This window comes from Colias philodice, chromosome 26 (assembly GCF_061535455.1).
Source record: "Colias philodice isolate Cphi_HAF_F1 chromosome 26, ilColPhil1 Martin Lab GWU primary, whole genome shotgun sequence".
Taxonomy (NCBI): domain Eukaryota; kingdom Metazoa; phylum Arthropoda; class Insecta; order Lepidoptera; family Pieridae; genus Colias; species Colias philodice.
Window position 1 is genome coordinate 6,202,237 of NC_143111.1, and position 23,351 is coordinate 6,225,587.

At 34.8% G+C, this 23,351-nt stretch overlaps 1 protein-coding gene across 1 annotated transcript; it reads right to left on the minus strand.

Moving 5' to 3' along the window:
- Positions 1–9,024: 9,024 nt before the first annotated feature.
- LOC149476952 (uncharacterized) lies at positions 9,025–10,816 on the minus strand. The gene is made up of 4 exons (XM_089711606.1): positions 10,779–10,816; positions 9,868–10,101; positions 9,680–9,741; positions 9,025–9,604 (listed from the first exon to the last, which is right to left on the minus strand). The coding sequence occupies exons 1-4, from the start codon at positions 10,814–10,816 to the stop codon at positions 9,564–9,566; spliced, it is 375 nt and encodes a 124-aa protein (XP_089567732.1). The 3' UTR covers positions 9,025–9,563.
- Between the last annotated feature and the right edge of the window lie 12,535 nt (positions 10,817–23,351).

Consider the following 23,351-nt stretch of genomic DNA (forward strand, 5'->3'; position numbering starts at 1 on the left):
TAGTGGTGACTGGTGACAACACATGAAGCCAAGACGTAAGGCTTGTATAATACATTCTTATACCTCACAACCAGAAATATATTTTTAAACAATACATTACAAAACATACCTTCTATACCATTATGTGATTCGTGATATCCAAGTTGTGTTTATGACATAACAATTATTTCTGATTCATTTCGGTGAACATAACACATTAAAGCTGTCGCTTTGTCTACACCTACAAACTCATCATGTTACATCTTTTGTCTTAAGTATTTCATACTTGTTCGAGCAGCGAACAAATATTTTATTTTAAATTACTTATTATCCATAGTTACATTACAGTAATGACAATTATTGAGCAATAACGTAAATGAGGTCAAGCTGCCTCAGCATTATTATCGTGCGACGGCCGAGCCGGCCGGAAAGCGCAGTTCTTCCATAGCAGCGCCCGAGTGCTAATCTATCCGCTCGAATCCGCGTAAATTATATATAATTATTAGCGATAATTAAAGTGTTCCCAGTTGTCCCATAATATCATAGCATTCTTAGCAGCTTATAACGCGACCTAAATACAGTCCACATTCGATGTAATACGTAAACCGTACATTTTCGAGCCGGATCACCGTAAAAAAGTGTGCCGCGTCGCGAGTATAAAGTGTGACGTGGAACCGGAAATCCACGTGTCCCTTCTTCCCCCGTGATATTTATTCAGCGTATTATCTTATAACTACAAGCAAGCAGCATATCATTCAACAGCAGCCAAAATTAGCATTTTAACGAGATACAAAATCCAGCATTTTCAAGCCATAAAAGAGCTTGCGTCAGCTCCACGTGTCGCCACGCGCATCGCCCCGAGCAAACTACAGCCAGCCAGCAGCAAAACCCTCTACCAGAATATCTAGCAGCAGCATTCGAGCGGAATAGAAATTAACAGAACAGCAGAATTAGCAGAATCAGCAATTATCTATCAGCGACCAGCATATAGCAAGTAGCAACCAGAAATTATCTATCAGCGACCAGCATATAGCAAGTAGCAATCAGAAATTATCATTCAGCGACCAGCATATAGCAAGTAGCAATCAGGAATTATCTATCAGCGACCAGCATATAGCAAGTAGCAATCAGCAATCCGTGAACTGCAAAAGGCATCTAGCAACTAGCATCTAGCAACCAGCAATTAGCATCTAGCACTTGGCATCTAGCCTCCAGCATCTAGCATATAGCAAGCAACAATAAGCGACCAGCAACTAGCATTTAGCATCAGCATCTAGCATCCAGCATTAAGCGACCAGCAATTGGCATCGAGCATTCAGCAGTCAGCATCTAGCAATCAGCAACTATCAATTAGCAACAGACGATCAGTGACCAAAAATTAGCATCTAGCAATCAGCAAGCAGCAAATAGCCATCAGAAATTAGCAACAAGGAATCAGCAACCAGCAACCAGCAAGACGTAAGCCAGCCGCCTACGTCAGCAGCACGTGCCGCCACGCGTCAACCGCCACGTCAGCCAGCAACAGCAAGCAACCTAAGGTATCCGGGGACGTAGCCACGTCGACCGTATCCGAGACAGCCAAGTAAGAATTTTCCATTTTATTTTTTATTTCTACCGTTTGATTATTTTATATTACAATGGAAGCTTTATATACGGTCCAACTTGAGATCAAGGACAAAATAAAGAAGTTATTAGCGAATTTTAAAAAAGATAGTGCAGAGCGTAAGAGTATCGAATATTGCAGACAGCGTTTAGATATATTAGAATCTTTATGGGATGAATGCCAGAAAAATCATGAAAAGCTTTTAAAATATGAATCGACACAGCATCAATATTTTATGCGGGAAGAATTTATTAACATTCACGACATTTATATTCGAACAAAGGAAGCGATCAGTGAAGCATATGATAATTTTTTATTACAAAAGCAAGCCCATCTAGAGCCGAAAGCGGGAGGATCCGGTTTAGAATCTCAAACGACGCCTAGGTCTACAACATTTCAATCACGGGGGACCAACAGCAAATTAGACGACTTATCTCGAAAGCAGGAAGTCAATCTTAAAGCATTTATCAGAGCAGTAAGCAATATTGATGTGAATAATTTGGAGGAGAAGTGGGAATATGAAGACTCCCTTCGTATTCTCCACAATCGATGGTCAGCGGTGGAAAATCTACATTGGGAGATAGTGGGTGAACTTGGAGAGGAAGATGAAGCGTACGAAATTAATTTTACTAAGCATGAAAAAATATATATCAATACAAAGAGAGCTATAAACTCAAAAATGTGTGCAACAAGTCATAGAGATAAATCAACTCCGCAGATGGATATACCGACATTTTCTGGCAATTATCATCAGTGGGTATCATTCAAAGACCTTTTTAATGAAACTATACATAAAAATACATCAATATCGAACGCGCAAAAAATGCAATTTTTAAAAGCTAAAGTAAGCGGGGAAGCCGAGCGCCTTATACAGCATTTGCCTATCAGCTCCGATAATTATTTAGTTTGTTGGAACATCCTTAATCATCGATTTAATAACAAAAAGCTAATTTTTACATCGCACGTTAACATATTTCTCAATTTACCTAATATACAGCAGCAATCATATCTAGCAATCAAAAAATTACATGACGTCACATTAGAAAGCTTGCACGCTATAAAAAACCTAGGCGTAGATATAACTACTTGGGATCCGCTATTGGTACATTTATTATCGCAAAAATTAGACAGCGAAACTTATTCTGAATACGTAGAATCATTAAAAAGCAATCGAGAGCTCCCTATACTACAAGAATTTTTGGATTTTCTTGAAAACAAATTTACATCGCTTGAATCATCACGAAGAAACCAAAACTCAGCAGCAGAACAAAGATATCATAGAACATCAAACCAATTATTAGCAACGAACAGACAGCACATACATATTAATTCAAATAGAATTAATATTAATAATCAAGGGTCACTGACGTCAATGCACACCTCAGCGAAAAAATGCCCCTTATGCAATTTCGAACACGCGCTCACTAATTGTCCACAATTTATTAAATTATCATTTATGAATAAACTACAAACGGTTAAGCAACTACGGTTTTGCATTAATTGCATTTTTGATCACAATGGAAGTCAATGTACTTCGAATAAGCGGTGTCATGTGTGTGCTGGCGCACATCACACGTTATTACACGAATGTTTTAAGCAGCAAGCTAGCGAAAATTTTAGAAATAAAAAATTGATGAGTAGCAACACCCAAAGAAAGGTCTATTACAGCCCCAAAAATCAATCGAATATGTCTCAGCAAGATGATTCTGAAGTACTTTTAGCCACCGCATTGGTAAAGGTAACAGCTGAAGATGGCAAACAGCACATAATGCGAGCACTGATCGACCAAGGGTCTCAAATTAGCATCATAACCGAACGAGCAGCACAGCAACTGGGCTTAAAACGTCAACAAAGCAAAGGGATCGTCCTTGGTGTAGGGGGCCAAGAAAACAACTGTCGTGGAAAACTCAAGATTAATTGCCAATCTATATATAACAATTTTACCTTCAACGTCGATACATTCATTATGACTAATCTTATAAAAAATCTACCTAATAGATCGTTTGAAAAACCCGGCTGGTCGAAATGTATAGCGCACTTAAACTTAGCAGATCCAGAATTTAACAAAAGCCGAGCAGTAGATATTTTATTTGGAGCAGATATTTATTCATATATTATGTTAGATGGGATCATTCGAGGCCGCGAAATCTCACAACCACTAGCACAGCAGACGCAATTGGGCTGGTTATTATGTGGAGGCAGCATAAATACCTTCCACTGCAACGTTATTTTGAATCATATACAAGCAATTATATAAGCAATTGTATAAATGTGATGAGAATAGCATAATTGAATTACATGGGTTCTGCGATGCCTCAATAAAAGCCTATGCATGCGTCATATATGCCAGAGTCGCAAAAAATAGCGCAATCTCAACTATAATAATAGCAGCAAAATCCAGATTAGTACCGAATAAAAAAGAAGTATCTTTACCTAGATTAGAATTATGTGCCATGGAGTTATTAGCAAAATTAATGAATAAAATAAAAAATAGCATCAGCAGCACGAAAGTTGAAGTTTATGGATGGAGCGATTCAATGGTAGCCCTTGGTTGGATTAACGGCAACCCCGACCGTTGGAAGCCCTTTGTAGCAAATCGAGTAAAGAAAATTCACGAAACAATGCAACCTCAATCATGGCGCTATGTAAAAACGAAGGAGAATCCAGCTGACGCAGCGAGTCGAGGTCAAACAGCATTACAATTAAAAGAAAATTTATTATGGTGGCAAGGTCCAGAATGGTTATTGAGTTCAGATTTTAAAAATAAGCAGCAGCAAACTAATTATACGACAAATTTAGAAATAAGAAAACAAGTTAATATTATTCAAAAAACATACACATCAAGCATAATAGATAATTTATTAAACAAATATAGTTCATTGATAAAAATAGTACGAGTATTAGCATGGATATTACGAGCAATTACACCGTCATTAAAACAAAGGCCGACGTATCTCACATTACAAGACGTGAGAAAAGCTAAAACGGCAATTATTAAATATGTTCAATCGACTGAATTCTCAGCTGATATAGAGCAATTAAAAAAGGAAAATAAATTACGATCGAATAGTGCATTATTAAGCTTAAATCCATTTTTAGATGAAAATGGTATTTTAAGAGTTGGAGGTCGTTTAAAGAATGCAAACATCAGCGAAGATATGAAATATCCAATAATTATTCCATATAGCGGGCGTTTAACGGAACTACTTATAAACGAAGCACACGAACTTTCTTTTCACGGTGGAGCAAAAATTACTATTTCAATTTTAAGGCAAAAATACTGGATAGTTAAGGGATATCGAGCAACAAAGAAGCAACTTCGTACCTGTATCACATGTAAAAAGCGAGAGCCTACGAAATTACATCAACTAATGGGAGATATGCCTAGCTATCGTGTTAATCCAGCTCCTCCATTTTATCATACAGGAGTCGATTTTACAGGATTCGTCAACGTCAAGATTAATAAAGGTCGAGGAGTGAAAACCACGAAAGGTTACATAGCGTTATTCATATGCATGGTTACGAAAGCGGTACATATAGAGATAGTTTCCGACCTCAGCAGCACAACTTTCATAGCGGCTCTGCGACGCATGGCAGCTCGACGCGGAACCCCAAAGCATATATATTCAGATAATGGCACAAACTTTGTCGGAGCTAATAAAATTATACAACAAGAATATAATGAATTAATAAGCAATTTTAGCGATAGTTTTTACAAAGAAATCACCGAAATGGAGATAGAATGGCACTGGAACTGTCCATCGTGGCCTAGCGCAGGAGGAATTTGGGAAAGATCAATAAGAAGCCTAAAACAGCATATAAAGAGAGTAGTGGGAGAGCAAGCATTAACCTTTGAAGAATATAGCACAATCCTTGCCCAAATAGAAGGATGCCTTAACTCAAGGCCTTTATGTTCAATTACGGAAGACGTAGAAGATTTCTTAACACCGTCACATTTTTTAAATCAGCGAGCGGAGAATACTCTAATAGAAACAGCACATGATGCCAGGACTAGATGGTACTTAGTAAATAAAACTTTTAATGATATTTGGAAACGTTGGAAAAATGAATATCTCAGCCAGTTGACGGTTCGAAGCAAATGGTTAGAACCTCAAAGAAACCTTAAAATAGGGGATTTAGTGACCATTCACGATGATATTATGCCAGCCGGGAAGTGGCCAGTGGGCCGAGTAGTAGAAACCCATCCAGGAAGCGACGGGTTAGTAAGAGTCGTTACATTAAAAACAAAAAATGGAATCTTAAAGCGGCCAGTAGTAAAGTTATCATTATTACCACTCGAAGAAAAAAGCAATTATCAGCAAAATAATAATATATCCATTCCAAACAACAGCAGCGAATTGAAAAGCGAAAGAAAGGAAAGTCGAATCATTCAAAACAACAGCAGCGAATTGAAAAGCGAAAGAAATAAAAGTCGAATCAGACAAAATATTCCTTCAAAACTTGTAAGCATCGTATTATCATTAATATTTTTTATGAGCATTTTATCGTACTCTACAGCGGAATATAAGTTAAAACAGCTTGAAAGCAATCTATCCATATACTTTGACTCGATGGGCGAAATGCAACTAGCTAGGGACAAATGGAAGCTAATCGCATATTTTGACATGTCTCCATATTGGCAAGGGAACACAGCGGCAGATCTTTTATCGGATTACTTAGAAAAAACCTGCACTAATATGAATGAATCGAATCACTGCCAGACTATCTTGTTACAAATACGTCACGATTACAATGAACTGCAATACTACAACCAGCTGTTACTGAATCAGCATTTCGACGCGCGGTCAAGAACCCGGCGCGGTCTTTTCAATGCGGTCGGCTCAGTGGCTAATTCATTATTCGGAGTACTTGATCAAAGCTTTGCTGAGAAATATGAACAGGAAATCGAGCTCATTAAAAATAACGCCAATCATATAACCCAACTTTGGAAGAACCAAACATCAGTCATAGAAGCCGAATTCAACATATTAAAGCGAACTGAAAAAACCATCGAAACCCAGTACAAAATCTTTAACAGGCATTTAAATATCCTAAACAATAAAACAAATGTAATCCAATCAGAAATTGAGACCATTCAAGAAGTGACCTTATCAGCAATAGCGTGCAACAATTTGATTCAGAATTTACGGAGAATACAAGATACTCTATTGGACACTACCACTGAAATTTACCACGGCCAGATAAATGTACACTTATTGTCACCAAAGCAATTGCACGACGAGCTGCAAATTATATCCAGCCAAATTCCCAAGGACGTCACATTACCCATAGAGAACATACATACAGACCTGTATAAAATCTATAAATTAATAAAGGTAAAAGCTAGAATTACCGAAAACTTCTTTATATTTGAAATACTCATACCACTGATTAGCCGGGACAATTTCCAACTATATAGATTGATACCCATACCCAAGCAAGTTAACAGCAACATGATAAGTATAAAACCAATAGCGGAATATATTTCTATAAACATAAAGAGAGATGCCTACATTACATTAACATTAGCCGAACTACAAGCATGCCAAAACCAGAATGATATTTATTTTTGCCAATTGCACGGTCCTATAATAAGCTTTAGCAATAATGAACGTTTTTGCGAATTAAAAAATAATAAATGTAATTACATTATAAACAGCTGTAAAAGTAGTTGGATACAATTACACGATCTAACTACATATTTATATTTTCAATGCGATACGGCACACGTATACGCATTCTATGTGACAATGACATTCAGTCGCGCCAAGTCAGCAAGGCCGGGCTTATATCACTAAACAAACAATGCATAATAAAGGGACAAGATATCACACTGTACTCATTTAAGCAACTTGAAAACAAGCTATATCTGAAACCCGACATATTAGAAACCAAATTAAATCCCATTCACAATCTGATTAACTCTGCTCTGCCTATCGAAAACTACTCCGACGACGAAGATATCAACGCATCATTAAAAACTCTTGGGGAGAAAATAAAAATAATGAAAAACGCTGTCGAGAATACGGATACCTTAGGTATTTCAAAACACGACCTACACCAATACGCAGTGTCATATGGAACACTAACACTAGCAATATTAGCAAGCATCTTTTTCTTCGTGTGGTGGCGAAGGAGTCGAGCGACTCCACAGCAGAGCGTCCCAGCAGCCCAACAGCAGAGCGTCCCAGCAGCGCAACAGCAGAGCGTCCCAGCAGCGCAACAAACTATTCAGTCTCGGACAATACCCCAAGAGTGTGTCGATTCTAGTGTGTGTGTGCACCAAAAAAGTGTTACTAGTGTTCGTGCGTCTCCCTTACCCGAGCGGGGAGAGTGTAGTGAAGTATCATGCGAACAAAACAGGCTCAGACGATGGGCAAGTGCGCGATTTAAAAGGAGCGATAGGTCGACGTCTCCAATAGCTCACAAACGCTCTGCTATAAGTGAATCAGTGGTGGAACTATAATCTTTATGCATTACAAACATTTCCAAACTTATAAAATTTTATATATATCTTCTGTGGGCCTCGGGAGCATGTTCGAGCAGCGAACAAATATTTTATTTTAAATTACTTATTATCCATAGTTACATTACAGTAATGACAATTATTGAGCAATAACGTAAATGAGGTCAAGCTGCCTCAGCATTATTATCGTGCGACGGCCGAGCCGGCCGGAAAGCGCAGTTCTTCCATAGCAGCGCCCGAGTGCTAATCTATCCGCTCGAATCCGCGTAAATTATATATAATTATTAGCGATAATTAAAGTGTTCCCAGTTGTCCCATAATATCATAGCATTCTTAGCAGCTTATAACGCGACCTAAATACAGTCCACATTCGATGTAATACGTAAACCGTACAATACTTATAGAATATATACATATAATACGTATACACTTCATAACGTAGTATACAAAGTATACAAAATAACTAATTACGGTCCTCTGTGTCTATAGAACCTATTCAGTTTTATTGCACATACTATTGTTCCTTCGACGTAACAATTGATGTGTGTACAATCATTTGACAACTATGCATGTAGGTGTTAAGACGATACACGAAAAAAAATCCACTGCTTGGCGGGCGGAGTCTAATAGCTCGCTATCAAGAACGCGGGTGTGCGCGAAGTCATTCTTGCAAACTCGCCGCGCTGCCGCTGGCCGACTCGGGACAAACATGTATGGAGTCGTCATACAGTTATAATATTGTTATACATTTATTTAATTGTTGATTTATTGGTTTTATTTTCTTGCTTATAAACAAATAATCTTCTTTTTAACAACTTCTTAGACATTATTAATAATTATTATTATTTCGTTATGTTTACTTTATTACAAAATAATACAGGTTATAATAGGTGCGGTCGGAATGATATTTTTTTAAATAAAAAAATTGTTTAAAAACAAAATGTGTTTTACAAATAATCAAAATAAAATAGCCAGAACAAAGTTAGGCCCTGGTAGGGTAGGTAGGCAGGTACAGCAATGTGAGACGAACACTGGCTTATTTATACCAATAATAATGTATTATAAACATTAAGTTTACAACAAAAATACATAATATTAGCTAATGTGAAAACGAATCAACCAATCATCCCACAACAATGAAATGTACACACAAATATTCATCCAAATCGGTTCATGTGATTAGGAGGAATGACTGCAGCGCCATCTTCCGGGCCCAATTGTGTTTCCAGATCACCCAGAAACTCAATTTAATATACTTACACAAAATTTTTCGAAATTAAAACTCACATTACTATGTAAATATGAATATAAACCTGTTTTAGTACTAAGCAATTTCCCGCACAGGTGTAGTAAGTATAAATGAAATAAATATCAACATAAAATTCTTTATACAACATACTTATCTACCACCTACTAAGAAATGTAATTCTTGAAATTTTTTCGTATTTTTTTTAAATATAATACTACTCCAATGAGCTCCTGTTCCATATTACATCCACCATACTTCCACTAAGTTCACCATGATTTTTTATTTCTTTGCACTTTGTTGCTTTTTGCTAAAAATGGAATCATGCGATAAAAAAAAGTAGAGCGTTGATAACATACATTTTTGACTGAATAAAGGTACTTACGAAGGAGTGGGTTCACATTGTGAACAATCAGTGGGTTTATTTTCCTTCTGGATTCCGGATTCCTGAAAAGATTATCTATGCTATAAATGAAAAAATCTTACACATTCGTTATGTACTTAAAACAGGGGTACATATCAAACATCGTATATAATACAATTATCATCAAATTTAACATAATACCAACTTACTTCATTAATTTGTTCCAATTGTAATCATTCTTTTTCCTCCAACCTTTATGTTTCTTCTTCTTATTTTCTTTATTGTCCCCATTTGTCTCATTTTGTCTTATCGTGTTGTCACCCTTTGTTACGATTGCGCGAGCGACACAAGTTCCCCGTGTGACGGCCGTAGCGGGAATGACTCGTGCAGCGATCGGGTTGGGAAGGTACAGGGCGGCTCTCGCTATATTGGCTGGTCGCGCGCTAATTTCAAGTATTTCTTGTTTATTTCAAAACCATCGCATATTTCAAAATTCTAAATCGGTAGACGTATAGGTTGTATATTTTATAGTTAATATCCAAAAAGTCGTAACTTTACGTTTGTTATTTTGAAGATGCCAGAGATTAAAAAAAAATAACAATGACAACTTTGTATTTTTTTTCTATCGAGAAAATATCATGGAATCATGTTTCTAAAACGGTAGACGTATTGTGTTACTATTGAACTTTCTTGTCAAGAATTTTCATCACGACAACTTTAATAATATAAAAATTACGAAGGTTTAAAAAGGGCCGTAAATGTTAGAAAAATTAATTCATCACCTTAATGTATGTACGTAGATATATAGATGCTTGCAAGTGAGGTAGCAAATAGCAGATACACCTACCCGTGTTAACATTGCACTTATGTGTCACGTTTCCCAAAATACTCTCGTAAGATAAAATGTCGTGTATAAAATGTCCATTATTTACGTATAGTTACTATTCCTATTTATTAATAGAGCTTCTTTATTAAATTAACCAAACGGTGTTGATATAAAACTAAAAAACAACGACGACTACATTTAGTTTGATTTTGACTTTGGTTATATTAGTTCGATCATTTTAAGTATATTTTTCGTCTCTATACAAAGCCTTTTATGAAACTATGTAATCGTCACCGTAATCGCACGTACAGCGACAAATTGGTTAAATTCATTAGTTGTCGATTTAACGATAGCAATAAAACTTATCTCGTTATTTCGGAAAGCTTTATTTAGTCACCATTCAATTACTCCCAAACTTCGATTGGGGCATTCAGCTTCGGTGAAATAGTTAGAGGTGATTTGTTTAATATAAGATGCTCGACTATTTTTTATTAAATTCAATTTATTATCAGCGTAAAATTACGCTGAATGTAAAAAAATACACTTTCTAAAAAATCGTTTGTTTTGTAAATAAGACATTAATATAAAGATCAACTTTAATAATAAATGTCAACATTACTTTTTTTATTACAATATGAACTTTATATGAAACTAGAGGTCCGCCCCGGCTTCCCCTACAATAGGTACATATTTCGCAATAAAAGGTAGCCTATGTCCTTTCTCGGGTATCAAAATATCTCCATACCAAATTTCATGCAAATTAGTTCAGTAGGGGTGATTGAGTAACAGACAGACAGACAGAGTTACTTTCGCATTTATAATAATAGTATGGATAAAGACTTTAACATTTTGGTGGAGGGCACAATTGTGTGTATAGTATCAGAATTGGCAAGAGGCGTGACAAGACTTCAATAAAGTACCTCAAAATCCTAGGTTCATATTTAATCCACGGTATTATGCGTACAACAAAGAAAACTTATTTCTTAATTCTTATTTATTTCATTCTTTAACTTTTAAAGCAGAATAGATTTATTTATGACTCAAAGTCCTAATATTATTTATATCTAAACTTTTCTAAATTTTTATAAATATCAAGAATATGTTAGTTAATAAACGTTTTGAAAACGTACATTTTTATTTTTTACTGACGTAAAGACTTTCTAAAGAGCTCCTGAAGCGTGAAAATAAGTTTTTAGCTAAAATTAGCTTAAAGTAACTTATGAAATCTTCTACCTTCAGCCGATGCATATTTTAGGCTTAGGTACTTTGCTTAGAGCTTTCTCATTAGCGACAAGTAGGATGCTTATATATTAAAATAACATATACTTACCTACATACTAAATAATAATTATCTAATAGTAAAGTATTTAATTACTAGCTTGTGGGATTTCCGCGACAAAACCTATTCAATGTGTTAATCCAAGTTACCCTTTATATATTGTGTGCTAAATTTCATTGTAATCGGTTCAGTAGTATTTGCGTGAAAGAGAAACAAACACACACATACACATCCTCACAAACTTTCGCATTTATAATATTATTAGGATAGGATTATAAGAGAATGGTGTATTAATTTTAATTGTTCTTAAATAACGTTCATCTACTCAAAATAAAAATATTGGAATCGGACTATTTGCCGAGCTTCCAGTAAAATTTATTCATATGAATATTCTAAAAAAGTCCTGTCTGGAATTAATTGTCGAATAAATTAAAATACCATATCCCACTGGTGTTCAAAATGTAAATGCATGTTGTCATACTAAACAGAGGTATAAAGGTTTATGGATACCGTATAAAGATTGTAAAGGCCACTCCTATAAGTTAAAATATTTAGTTACTTATTATTATATTTAAACCTTATTAAATAATGAATTAGGTACACAGTCTAGAAATAGGCTATACAACATGGTGGCAAGACCACACTTCATTATTTGAATTTGTATTGTGTTTGTATAGGTATAAACCAGTTTCACTTCCCAAGAATTAATGAGATCCAGAATACTGATAGAGGTAAAGCCTTAGTTTAAATGTATGTACATACATATTATTGGGAGGATGAATGGCAATTTTATTTAGTAGGTACTTTAATTTGGTAGAATAATATTATATTTAATCGATGCTAAAGAAGACACATATCGTTTGAAATATTATATCGTTGGTAATTTATATAAAGCATTATTTTGACTCAATGAAAAATACTGGTCTTTTATTATTCACGTTTTTATTAATGAGGATCGAGTATCATGTATTGTGTGAGACTTATCACCTTTAATATGTTGGATATTTTTTTAAATTTATTTAATATTATGAAAATTTAACGTAGTTGAGTTTCGTTTAATTAAATTAATGGTAATTATTTTTTTGAAGTGAAACTTCTTTAGGCGCGTTAAAAGTAAAATTTCAAGGTCGTGTAATAGCAATACCGTCACGTCATGGAATAAGGCGATAATTTTGGTATCTTTGAGTCAAAGAAGTTTCACTTCTGACACGTGTGCTGAACACTCACGCTCTTTTTTTACTCTATAGGATAGTTAAAAGTTTCTTTTCTATTCTTATAAAACTTGAAAGCGCTACCAAGAGTATAGAGACCACAGACATGTATCAAGATAGACTAAGCGAGTGTATGTACTTCCCGTGTCCAAACTAAGATTATGAAACTTACTTGACGCTGGCCTACACTCAGTCCGCGCTTGCAGTTCGCCAAGGAAAGACGTGAAGCTGAATAAAGTAAAATGCCGAATTACGCCGTTATAAACTGTAGAAACTCCACAGCTGTGAGTGGCCGAGTTAGCAGAGATGTTTCCTTCCACCGGTAAGTAATTTTCTAATCAGAATATGCACTATTTATTTTAAAATCAAATAAAGAATATCTGTGGAAAACGATCGTGACAAACACGGATACCAAATCATACGAAATGATTCGGAATACATTGCGGCTTTTACTTGGCACGGTAAAGATCGAGTCGTATGATAACAAGCAATGAATAGCGTCTTCTCATTTTTCTGTTCTCATTTTTCTGTCCAATTTTGTGGTTAGTGATGTTCATTTGATGCAACAGTTCTCGATTCTAATCGATTTTATAATCGAACAGAAAAATGATAATTTGAAGGAGCAATTTATCAGAAAAAAAGGCATAGATTTTTTTTTGTCATTTAATACGACTTGACCTAGAACTTTTAAGTATTTTAATACAAAGGTACTAAAAATAAATATTATGACATGGACGCCATTAGTTAAAGTGTCATCTTGGGAGTTTTTTAAGAAAACTCCTTATTGCTTAGACTATGTTTGTTTTTTCAGTTTTCCAAGTAACCCGAACATAAAAGAAAAATGGATTGATGCAACGGGACATAAAGATTGATTGATTGACAGTTTCATTACTTTCTTTCGATGGCCTCTCTAGTACGTAGTACACGGTAACTCAATGGGCATATGTAAGAAAAAGCTAAAACACATTAGTTTACTTGTTAGAATATTAAAAGGTTTATAAATTTATTTTATCATTCCTCTGTCTAAGGTAATTATCATTTTTCTGTCTTGAATCGATTTAGTAATCGATTACGATTCATTTATTTAATTACCTCTTAGACATAGATCTAGTTTGATCTGATTTCTTTCGATTTACTTCGATGGGATAGGACGATACTAGAATCGCCGCGGGAGTGGCGTCCTAATCGATTTAGCGTAAAATGAAATTACCATCACTAAAAAGCGCTCGTGACGTCATAACGCGTCAAGGTCAGTACAAAAAATATGACACGCTTGGTTTTCATACAGATCGCGGTACTTGCGTAGTCTATCTATGTCTGTGATAGAGACATATTTTTTTGCAAAATAGCATTATAACTAAAATGTTTTCCAGCTTTGAGGTTACTACAGTAAACTTAATAGTACTATTCCTTTGATATGTAAATATCTCTCTGTAGACATTTTGTCCAGTATATAAACACAGAAATTATTGTATTTTCAGTATAAAATGTTAACGGATAAAGTAAGAGAATATTTAGAACAATTATTGCGTTTAGAAGTACGTTGTATTTCTTATGTACGAGTGTATATAACTGCATTAGATGTTTTTGACATTTAAATCTTATTTATACCAACTTAATAGTCAATTTTCCAATCCGATTCGTATTTTGATAAATAAACCTATAATATTAGGATTGTGTTCTCATCAAGAGACATCTTGCTCTACAATAACATAAGTAGGTTAATTTCCGGACAGAACCGAAAGTGTCCTAAATGTTTGACCCACTTATTCTTTGGTCAGGAATATAAGAGAAGAACTGTTATGAGGATATAGTAAAGCCGCTTGTGGACTGTGGTCTGTGCCAGGAAACTTATAATATTGTCTTTACTTGTTACTTTAGTCTTGTCTTGCAACAAATTTAGAGCACTCGAGCTTAATCTAATATATCTCTGAGTATTGTATTATAAAGTTGTTGTGGTCTTGAGAATGTTGTTACGTATTAACTCGGAAAAAAATGTGTTTTTTGTTGCACCGGTTGTTTTATAGTCTGATGCAGTTTCAAGAGACAAAGTTAAATATATTCAAAAGGTCATCGCTGGTATCAATTAAACGTCGTCGACGACGAGTCAAAAACGAACTCGCCGTCACGTAGCAGTGCAATAATTAGTATCCAACATTTAAATTAGTTTGAGTGGTATACAGTATATATAAGTGCTTAAAATTGTGTGTACTCGTTACTGGCACATCAGTGAATAAATTCAGTGTATAAACATTCACCGTAAGTCTTTAAAAACATTAAAAAAACATTTTTTCTTTCGAAACTATCAACAATCAGTGAAGTTTACGTAGTGTGTTATTAAAACGCGTAAGCGACGCTCATTGCACGGCGCTTACGACCTTCTTCTCGGACATTTTTACACTGCGATACATCGTGAACAATATTATATTAATATTACCCGCTTGTGTAATTTTCTATGCACCCAACTATAATCAACTAACAAAGGAATCAGCTGGTGCGTTACTACAAAGTTTTTATTCATAATAGTCAACTTTATTAATGAACATGGATTGCTGCAAATTATGCTCGAAGATTGTTACTGATAAGGAAGGCATTAAATGTACGTCATGTAATTTGGTTCTGCATTTCTATTGCGTGGACATGACCGAATCAGACTTTAAAAAAATTTTGCCTATGAATAGATTGAAATGGAAGTGTCCTACATGCAAAGCTAAGAAGCATACAACCGCCCCAGTTTCGTCTTCACCTAAAGCGAGTTTGGCGCCAGCATCGATACTGAATGTAGACACCGATGCGCTAACTCGCTATATGGACACAAAACTCGATAGTTTGCGGCAGCAATGGCGCGAAGATTTAAACTCTGCCATCATAGAAGTCTCCAAAAAATTTGATAACGATATTAACAACCTGGCGAAACGTATGAACTGTTGGGAGGAGCGGTTAACGCAATTAGAGAAGGGCTACGGAAATCATTTGCAATCTGTGCCGGACAATACGTTGTTACAAGAAAATAATGCACTCCGCGCGGACCTGCAAACGCTAAGCTCTTAGTTTGAAGACCTCGAACAAGCTTCACGAAGTTGCAACGTCGAAATACAAAATATACCCGAACGCAAGGGGGAAAATTTAATACATCTTAGTTTGGAGATTTGCAAACTGGTGGGCGTCAATTTGAAAGACAGCGATATCAGGAATGTACACCGTGTTGCACCAGGCATCCCCTCAGACCGCCCAAAAATATCATATTGCAACTCACAACTCGCCGGCAACGCGACGACCTGATCGCCGGCGCGCGCGCGCGGCGCTCCCTCACCACTGCTCAACTTTTTGGTGCGCCTACAAACGCCGCGGATGCAACAAAAAATACGCGCTTCTTTATAAACGAACACCTTACACTTAAAAATAAAATTCTTTTTAGTAAATCTCGTATTCTAGCCAAAGAAAAAAATTATAAATACACTTGGGTGAAAAATAGCTGTATTTTGTTGCGCAAAACAGATGATTCCAAGGTCATTCATGTGCGATGTACTGATGACTTGATTAAAATCATATGACTAGCTGTTAACTTTACACTAATTATAAAAAACTTATTTATAAAGCATGCTAAATTGTCGTCGTTTAAACACGTTTATTCCCTGTTTAATAATTATATTAACTATTCAATGTCTTATTTTAATTTTGTATTTGATGCGGAGAGGAACACGAACACTATTACTAACTCTACAGTCGTTTTATTGTTAAAAGGAATAATTATATCTTATTTCTATCTTATATCTATGTACAATGCATTCTAAAACTTTGAATATATTTTATCAGAACTGTGGAGGCATAAAAACTAAACTCACTGAACTAAAATTAAATATTCTTTCGAGTAATTATGATTTAATAATATTGGTAGAAACCTGGTTGACATCATCTATTTTGGACGCGGAGCTTCTAGCAGATGGTTACGTTATTTTTCGCCGCGATAGAAATCTCACAATTTCAGGTAAGAAAGGGGGAGGGGGAGTGTTAGTATTTGTCAAAAAAGAATTAAACGCTGTGAGAACTTCCGAACTCGAAACACTTGAAATAGAAGAAATATTTTTACACTTTCCGTCTAATTCGGGGCTGTTGCTAAACGTATGTTATATTCCACCGGCTTTAAGTAACATCTCATATGATACATATTTTCGAAAACTCTGTGACGTATATTCTAGTTCACGTTTTAGTAATTTTCTAATCATCGGCGATTTCAACCTGCCATATATAAAATGGTCTTTTGATAACTCAGACGCCTTTCTTGGAACCGTGCACACTGAAACATCAAAATCTCTGATGTATACCATGTCATTTATGAACCTAAAGCAATCAAATAGTATTTATAACGAAAATGCGAAACTGCTTGATTTAGTACTATCTAATATACCCAATCGTGTTCAATCTTCTGCTGATCCCTTATTGAATGTTGTCCCTCATCACCCGGCCTTAGACATAGTATGCTCGATATCTGTTTCTACCGTGATGCCTGTGAACTTATTAGCTAAAAGGAACTTTTTTAAAGGTAATTATGACCAAATTAACTTTGAAATAAATAATATAGACTGGTTCACTCTACTGACACCTCTTCCAACGGACAAAGCAATTGATATTTTCTACGAAAATATTTACAACATTATTAACACACACATTCCTTTGGTTAAAGTAAAGTCCACAAAATACCCAGTCTGGTTTTCTAAATGTTTAATTCAAGCCTTAAGGCGTAAGCGTAAACTTTGGACGCGATGGAAGACTTACGGTTCTCTAAGAGATTATCAAGAGTTTTCCCTGTTACGAACGCGAGTGAAACAGCTTCTTACTACATGCTACAATAATTACACGGCTAACATTGAAAAGTCTCTTAAAGAAAATATTAAGTACTTTTGGAAATACACGTCTTCTCTAAAAAATTCTAAGTCGGGGTACCCACGTGTCATGAAGTTGGCGAATTCTAAATCTGACGATCCAAATGTTATAGTTGAAATGTTTTCAAAATATTTTCAGTCAGTGTTCGAGCCAACATCCGCTGCGGCATACAATGTGGATAATATTCTCACAGACAGTCATTATGATAACACGCACATAAATATAAATTGCATTCGTCTTACTAAATCCGATATACGCGCTGCCTTGCAAAACATCGATCAGAACAAGGGTCCAGGACCGGATAAAATAAACCCAGTTTTTCTTAAACAAACCAGTAAAACACTCTGTACCCCTTTGGAGATTATCTTTAATAAATGCTTGAGTTCTGGTTCCTTCCCAAATATATGGAAGCAAGCATACATAACACCTATCTTTAAATCTGGTGAGAGAAATGATGTAGAGAATTACCGCCCCATTTCGATACTTTCGGCCATTCCCAAAGTATTTGAAACTTTAATACACCGACACATCTATTCGAGTTTAAAACATCTCATCTTAGACCAACAGCATGGATTTGTCGCTGGTAGGTCAACCGTATCGAATCTTCTTGTCTTTTCCAATTACTTATTCAATGCACTGGATCATAAACAACAAATAGAAACGATATATACTGACTTTAAAAAGGCATTCGACAAGGTAGATCACTTACTCTTACTACAAAAATTATCATTTAATGGAATTAAGGGAAATCTGCTACGCTGGTTTGCTGCTTATTTAAGCAATCGAGTACAATCAGTTGTTATTAACGGTTACACTTCCACTCAAGTTACTGCTTCCTCGGGCGTCCCGCAGGGCTCGATCCTCGGGCCCCTGCTTTTTGACTTATTTATTAATGATATTTCACAATGTTTTGAAAAATGTAAATTCTTGTTGTATGCAGACGACCTAAAGTTGTACTCTAATGTTGTTGATACCAAGGATATACTTCATATTCAAGATGACCTAAATAGATTGGATGATTATTGTAAACGCAATAAATTATTTTTGGCTTATAATAAATGTAAACATATTACTTACTCTAAAAAGAACAACAAAATTCCAACAGTATTTAATCTGGGAGGTCACCAACTGGATTCGGTTTCCTGCATTCGTGATCTCGGTGTCTACTTCGATGAATGTTTAATACTCGATCAACATATAGACCACATACTCAGTAAGTCTTACCGCATGCTGGGCTTTATTACACGCGTTACTAAGGCTTTCAAGGACGGAGACGCATTTGTATGTCTCTATAAAACTCTTGTGCAATCTCAATTGGAGTATGCCTGTCCCATCTGGAATCCGTTTTACAACATTTACATAAATAAATTGGAGATGGTTCAAAAGAAATTTCTACGCATCCTAAATTTCCGCCTAAGTGGTGGTCGGCAACATTACGAGGATCTTTTGCGTCGTTACAATTTTCTTTCGTTAAGTCAGCGCCGAAATTTAATCGATTCTCTCACGTTAAGAAAAATCTGCGTAGGAGAAATAGCCTGTTCAGAACTTCTTAGCTCAATAAATTATCGCATCCCATCCAGATCAACACGCTCAAAAGACTTATTTCATATACCGACCGCCAGAACCAATACGGGTCTTCGTGTGCCTCTTCACAGAATGTCCAGTTTTTATAATACCTATATGAATGATCTTGATATGTTTTCTTGTTCCTCTTCGTCTTACAAAATGAATGTAAAAAAATTGCTATTCAACATGTAAGAATGTTAATGTGTAAAGATTTTGCAAATACTTGTTTACCTCCGTTTTTATGTACGCATGATAAATATTACTTATCGATTATTTTTTCTTGTCGCTCTTACTGCTGAGTGTTGGCAAAAATAATAACATATGTTCCCAGTGAAAACACTATAAGGAGGCATTTTCATGTATCTTTAGTTAATAAGATTTTTTGTTTTATATATCTCTGTCTTTGTCTCTGTATGTTTTCCAATAAAGAAAATAAAAATAAACAGATTTAGACAAGATTTAAACTCAGAAGTCTTATTTTAATCAACTATCTATTGAATACAATTATAAATAATAATTTTAAAGACGATTAAAAGGCAAAATAAAAGGGAGAAAGACGAACGAAATTATTTTATTTTGATTAGATATAACTTTCTTTACTTTACACTATTCTCGAATATAATTAAACACCTTTGTTTCTGATTTAAATTTTAGAATTAAAGAAAGGGGAAATTAATCTGTTGTAGATATTTTTTATATTAGGTACCTTATATTACCTACAATCTTCAGTCTGTAGAGCCTTCTAATAATAAGGACGAAAATTATTATTACTATAGTTAAATTTTGCAAATTACAATATATTAGGTAGGTAGGTAGGATATAGGTAGAATTCGAGTCATTAACCTATCATTGATCGTTAGAAGATATTCTCTGAAATTTTTAATACAATAATAATACTGAAAGGGATACCTACTTCCACGGGTCGTTTAATTTTATCAGCACACATATTAGTTTACTCCATGTCCCGTTAGAAAATGAATTTACGACGGTCCAACCTTCCATATTGAACTACGTAACTGGGTAATGGCTTGGTTATATTTTTGCCTATTAGCCAGTTTACAAAGTTTTTAAGTGATTTTACATAAATATAACACAATGAAGGCTTACAAAACCATATTAAAATATTATCGTCGTTAGCAGTAGTCGAGGTGAACTGTTTACAACTTATCTCATAGAAAATGTCTACAAGTCGTAACCGTAAACAATATTAATAACGACAATCGGCTCCTCAATGTGAATTTTTTTCTTATTTGTTGGCCCAGACATGGCTACTTATTTATAGCTTTTCACATTTTTGTTGATTTCACGAGTTTGCTCGAACATCACAACCCAATATAAAGATAATTTTCGATAGGATAGTTTCTTCGGAAAATACATTTAGTTTATATGTAGCTACGATAGCTCGTCGCTTCCATTTGGTTGCACAAAAGGTTAACCAAGAAGGTCATCTTATGTTATATACTAGCTATCGCTTTTTGTTATAATTCAAAATGTTTCTAATAATAATTATAGAAAGATTTTGTCCTTGATTAGATAATTTGTTGCTCCCACGGGTAAGCTGTTTCAAATTAGATTTCAATCATTTTCATTTGTATATTCTGCTGATATGAATATTACACTTTTACACATATTACCTACAAGTACATTTTCTTATCTCTATATATTTTCAAGTAGCGTGGTAGCGGTCTTTCATGTCCCACTGGTTTCAGTTTCATAGAGCAGGATCAATTCAATTAAAAAGAACTTTAAAATATTAGAAATAATCTTAAAAGGTCTTTAATATAGCTCATATTACAATAGTAAAATATATAATTTCTGTGAATTGCAATTGAGATATACTTAGTGAAGGATTTCTAGGATTTAAAAGAACGTTGAAGACCCCTTGAAAAGGGAGTCAGCATTTCTAAATATCTTATTAGCGTCTCTTCAACATTTAATAAAATGAAATAATATGCTATCATCCTTCATTTAAAAGGGCTCAAATAATTCCCTGCAAAAAGGTACGCTGCCTCTGAAAAAATACGACGAGCGAAAACATACTCTGTCTATTTACTTTAAGGTACATTTTTCAAATAAAGTGTTTCACTGAAACGTGTTTATCTATGTAAAGAAATTGAAATCTCCACGAGACTTGATTGTCGTAGGTACACAGATACTTCTTTTGAGATAACGAGCTGATACTACATGTTTTCCTTTCTATTATTTATTTGGAAATACATACAATTTTAGTATACAGTTTGATATAAATAATACCTAATTGAATAATTGTATCCTTTATTTTGATTTTTGCAGCGTTGATTCCGGTAAACAGTTTTTATTCGTGAGAAATCATTTAATACACAAATCTGGTTGAATATTTGTTGGTTATGAATTCATATATTTTGATTATTTAAAAATTTGATACCTATTTATTTTCAGCGGATTTTAATCGCGATTTTATCGTTAACGTTTCTTAAGATGCGCTATACAAATGAATTAAATTTTTTATTTATATTTTAATTATAAGTTTATATCTACATAGTTATCCCTATCATAGGTATTCAATTATGTTTATATACTAAATATCTAAACCGTTATAAACTCCATAATCCAATTAATCAAAATATAATATAAATTCGGTGGAATTCCTTAAGGATGTCACTTCCATGAATAGTTGTCGACCCCGGTCCCCGACCCTCGTATAAAATTCTTGAAAACATCTGTCGAAAGCTTGTTATTGCATACTTTGGGCACAGATAATATAATACTTTAGGAAAATGCTTATTTTCTTCACTTATTACAAATCCCTGGAGTCTTGATAATATCTAAAGTCTAAGGCACCGATTTATTGATTTAAAATAGGAACTTTATTAATAATAATTAACGGTTAAATAAAGGTTTGTAAAGGTTGAAGCTGTCACCAATTCGGATCGTTGAATTCTTAGTTTTTGAAACCATTAACTGTGAAATTGACAATAAATTATATTAACATCGATACCAAGAAACATTCTTTTTTATTATACTACTAGCGGTCCGCCCCGGCTTCGCCCGTGGTACATATTTACGTTTTCTCTACATAAGAACCATCCTCGTACTTCAAGGAATATAATAGAAAAGAATAATCGAAATCGGTTCAGCCATTCACACGTGATGCCGTGACAACGCGAAACGGGTGCAGACCCGCCGCCTTTTTAATTTTTATAGCTCCCGCCGCGCAGCGCGTCGAACGCGGCAACTGATACACAAAAATAATCCTTATGGCATGATTCTGTATTCACGCGCGATGACTTATAACGTATTTCATGTATAACTTTGGTGTTTCTACACCGATTTACATGATTCTTTTACTATAACCTGCCCAGGAGTATGAAGAATAATTGTGCAAAATTTAGTTAAAATCCGTCGGGTAGTTTTTGTTTCTATACCGAATATACAGACAGACAGACAGACAGACAGACAGACAGACAGACAAAAATTTTACTGATTGCATTTTTGGCATCAGTAGCGATCCCTTATCACCCCTTCATAGTTTTTTTTTAAATTTATTTCATGTACAGAATTAGCCTCTCTACAGATTTATTATAAGTATAGATTAATAAACGTTGTTTAAGCTGTGTTTCAAATATAATTTATATCCTTCTACCTTCATCACAAACAAATTTCAAGCATTTCCTGTATCATGACCGTTTAATACTGATTAAACTAAATTGAATATTAAAGAATGAGATAAAATCACTTGTAAAGGTTTCGTTTCCGTGACTTGTATAAGTGAGCATTTTAACATGATATTACTAAAACGTTAAAAGGCTCTTTATTCTGGAAACCAGATAGGGAAAAGTACTTTTGTTTGGGAAACCCAGCTATACTAGAGGACCCTTCTGGCTAATCAAAAACAACATCAAATAGAGTTAAGTTTAATTCCTCTTAAAGAAAATATGAATTGGTAAA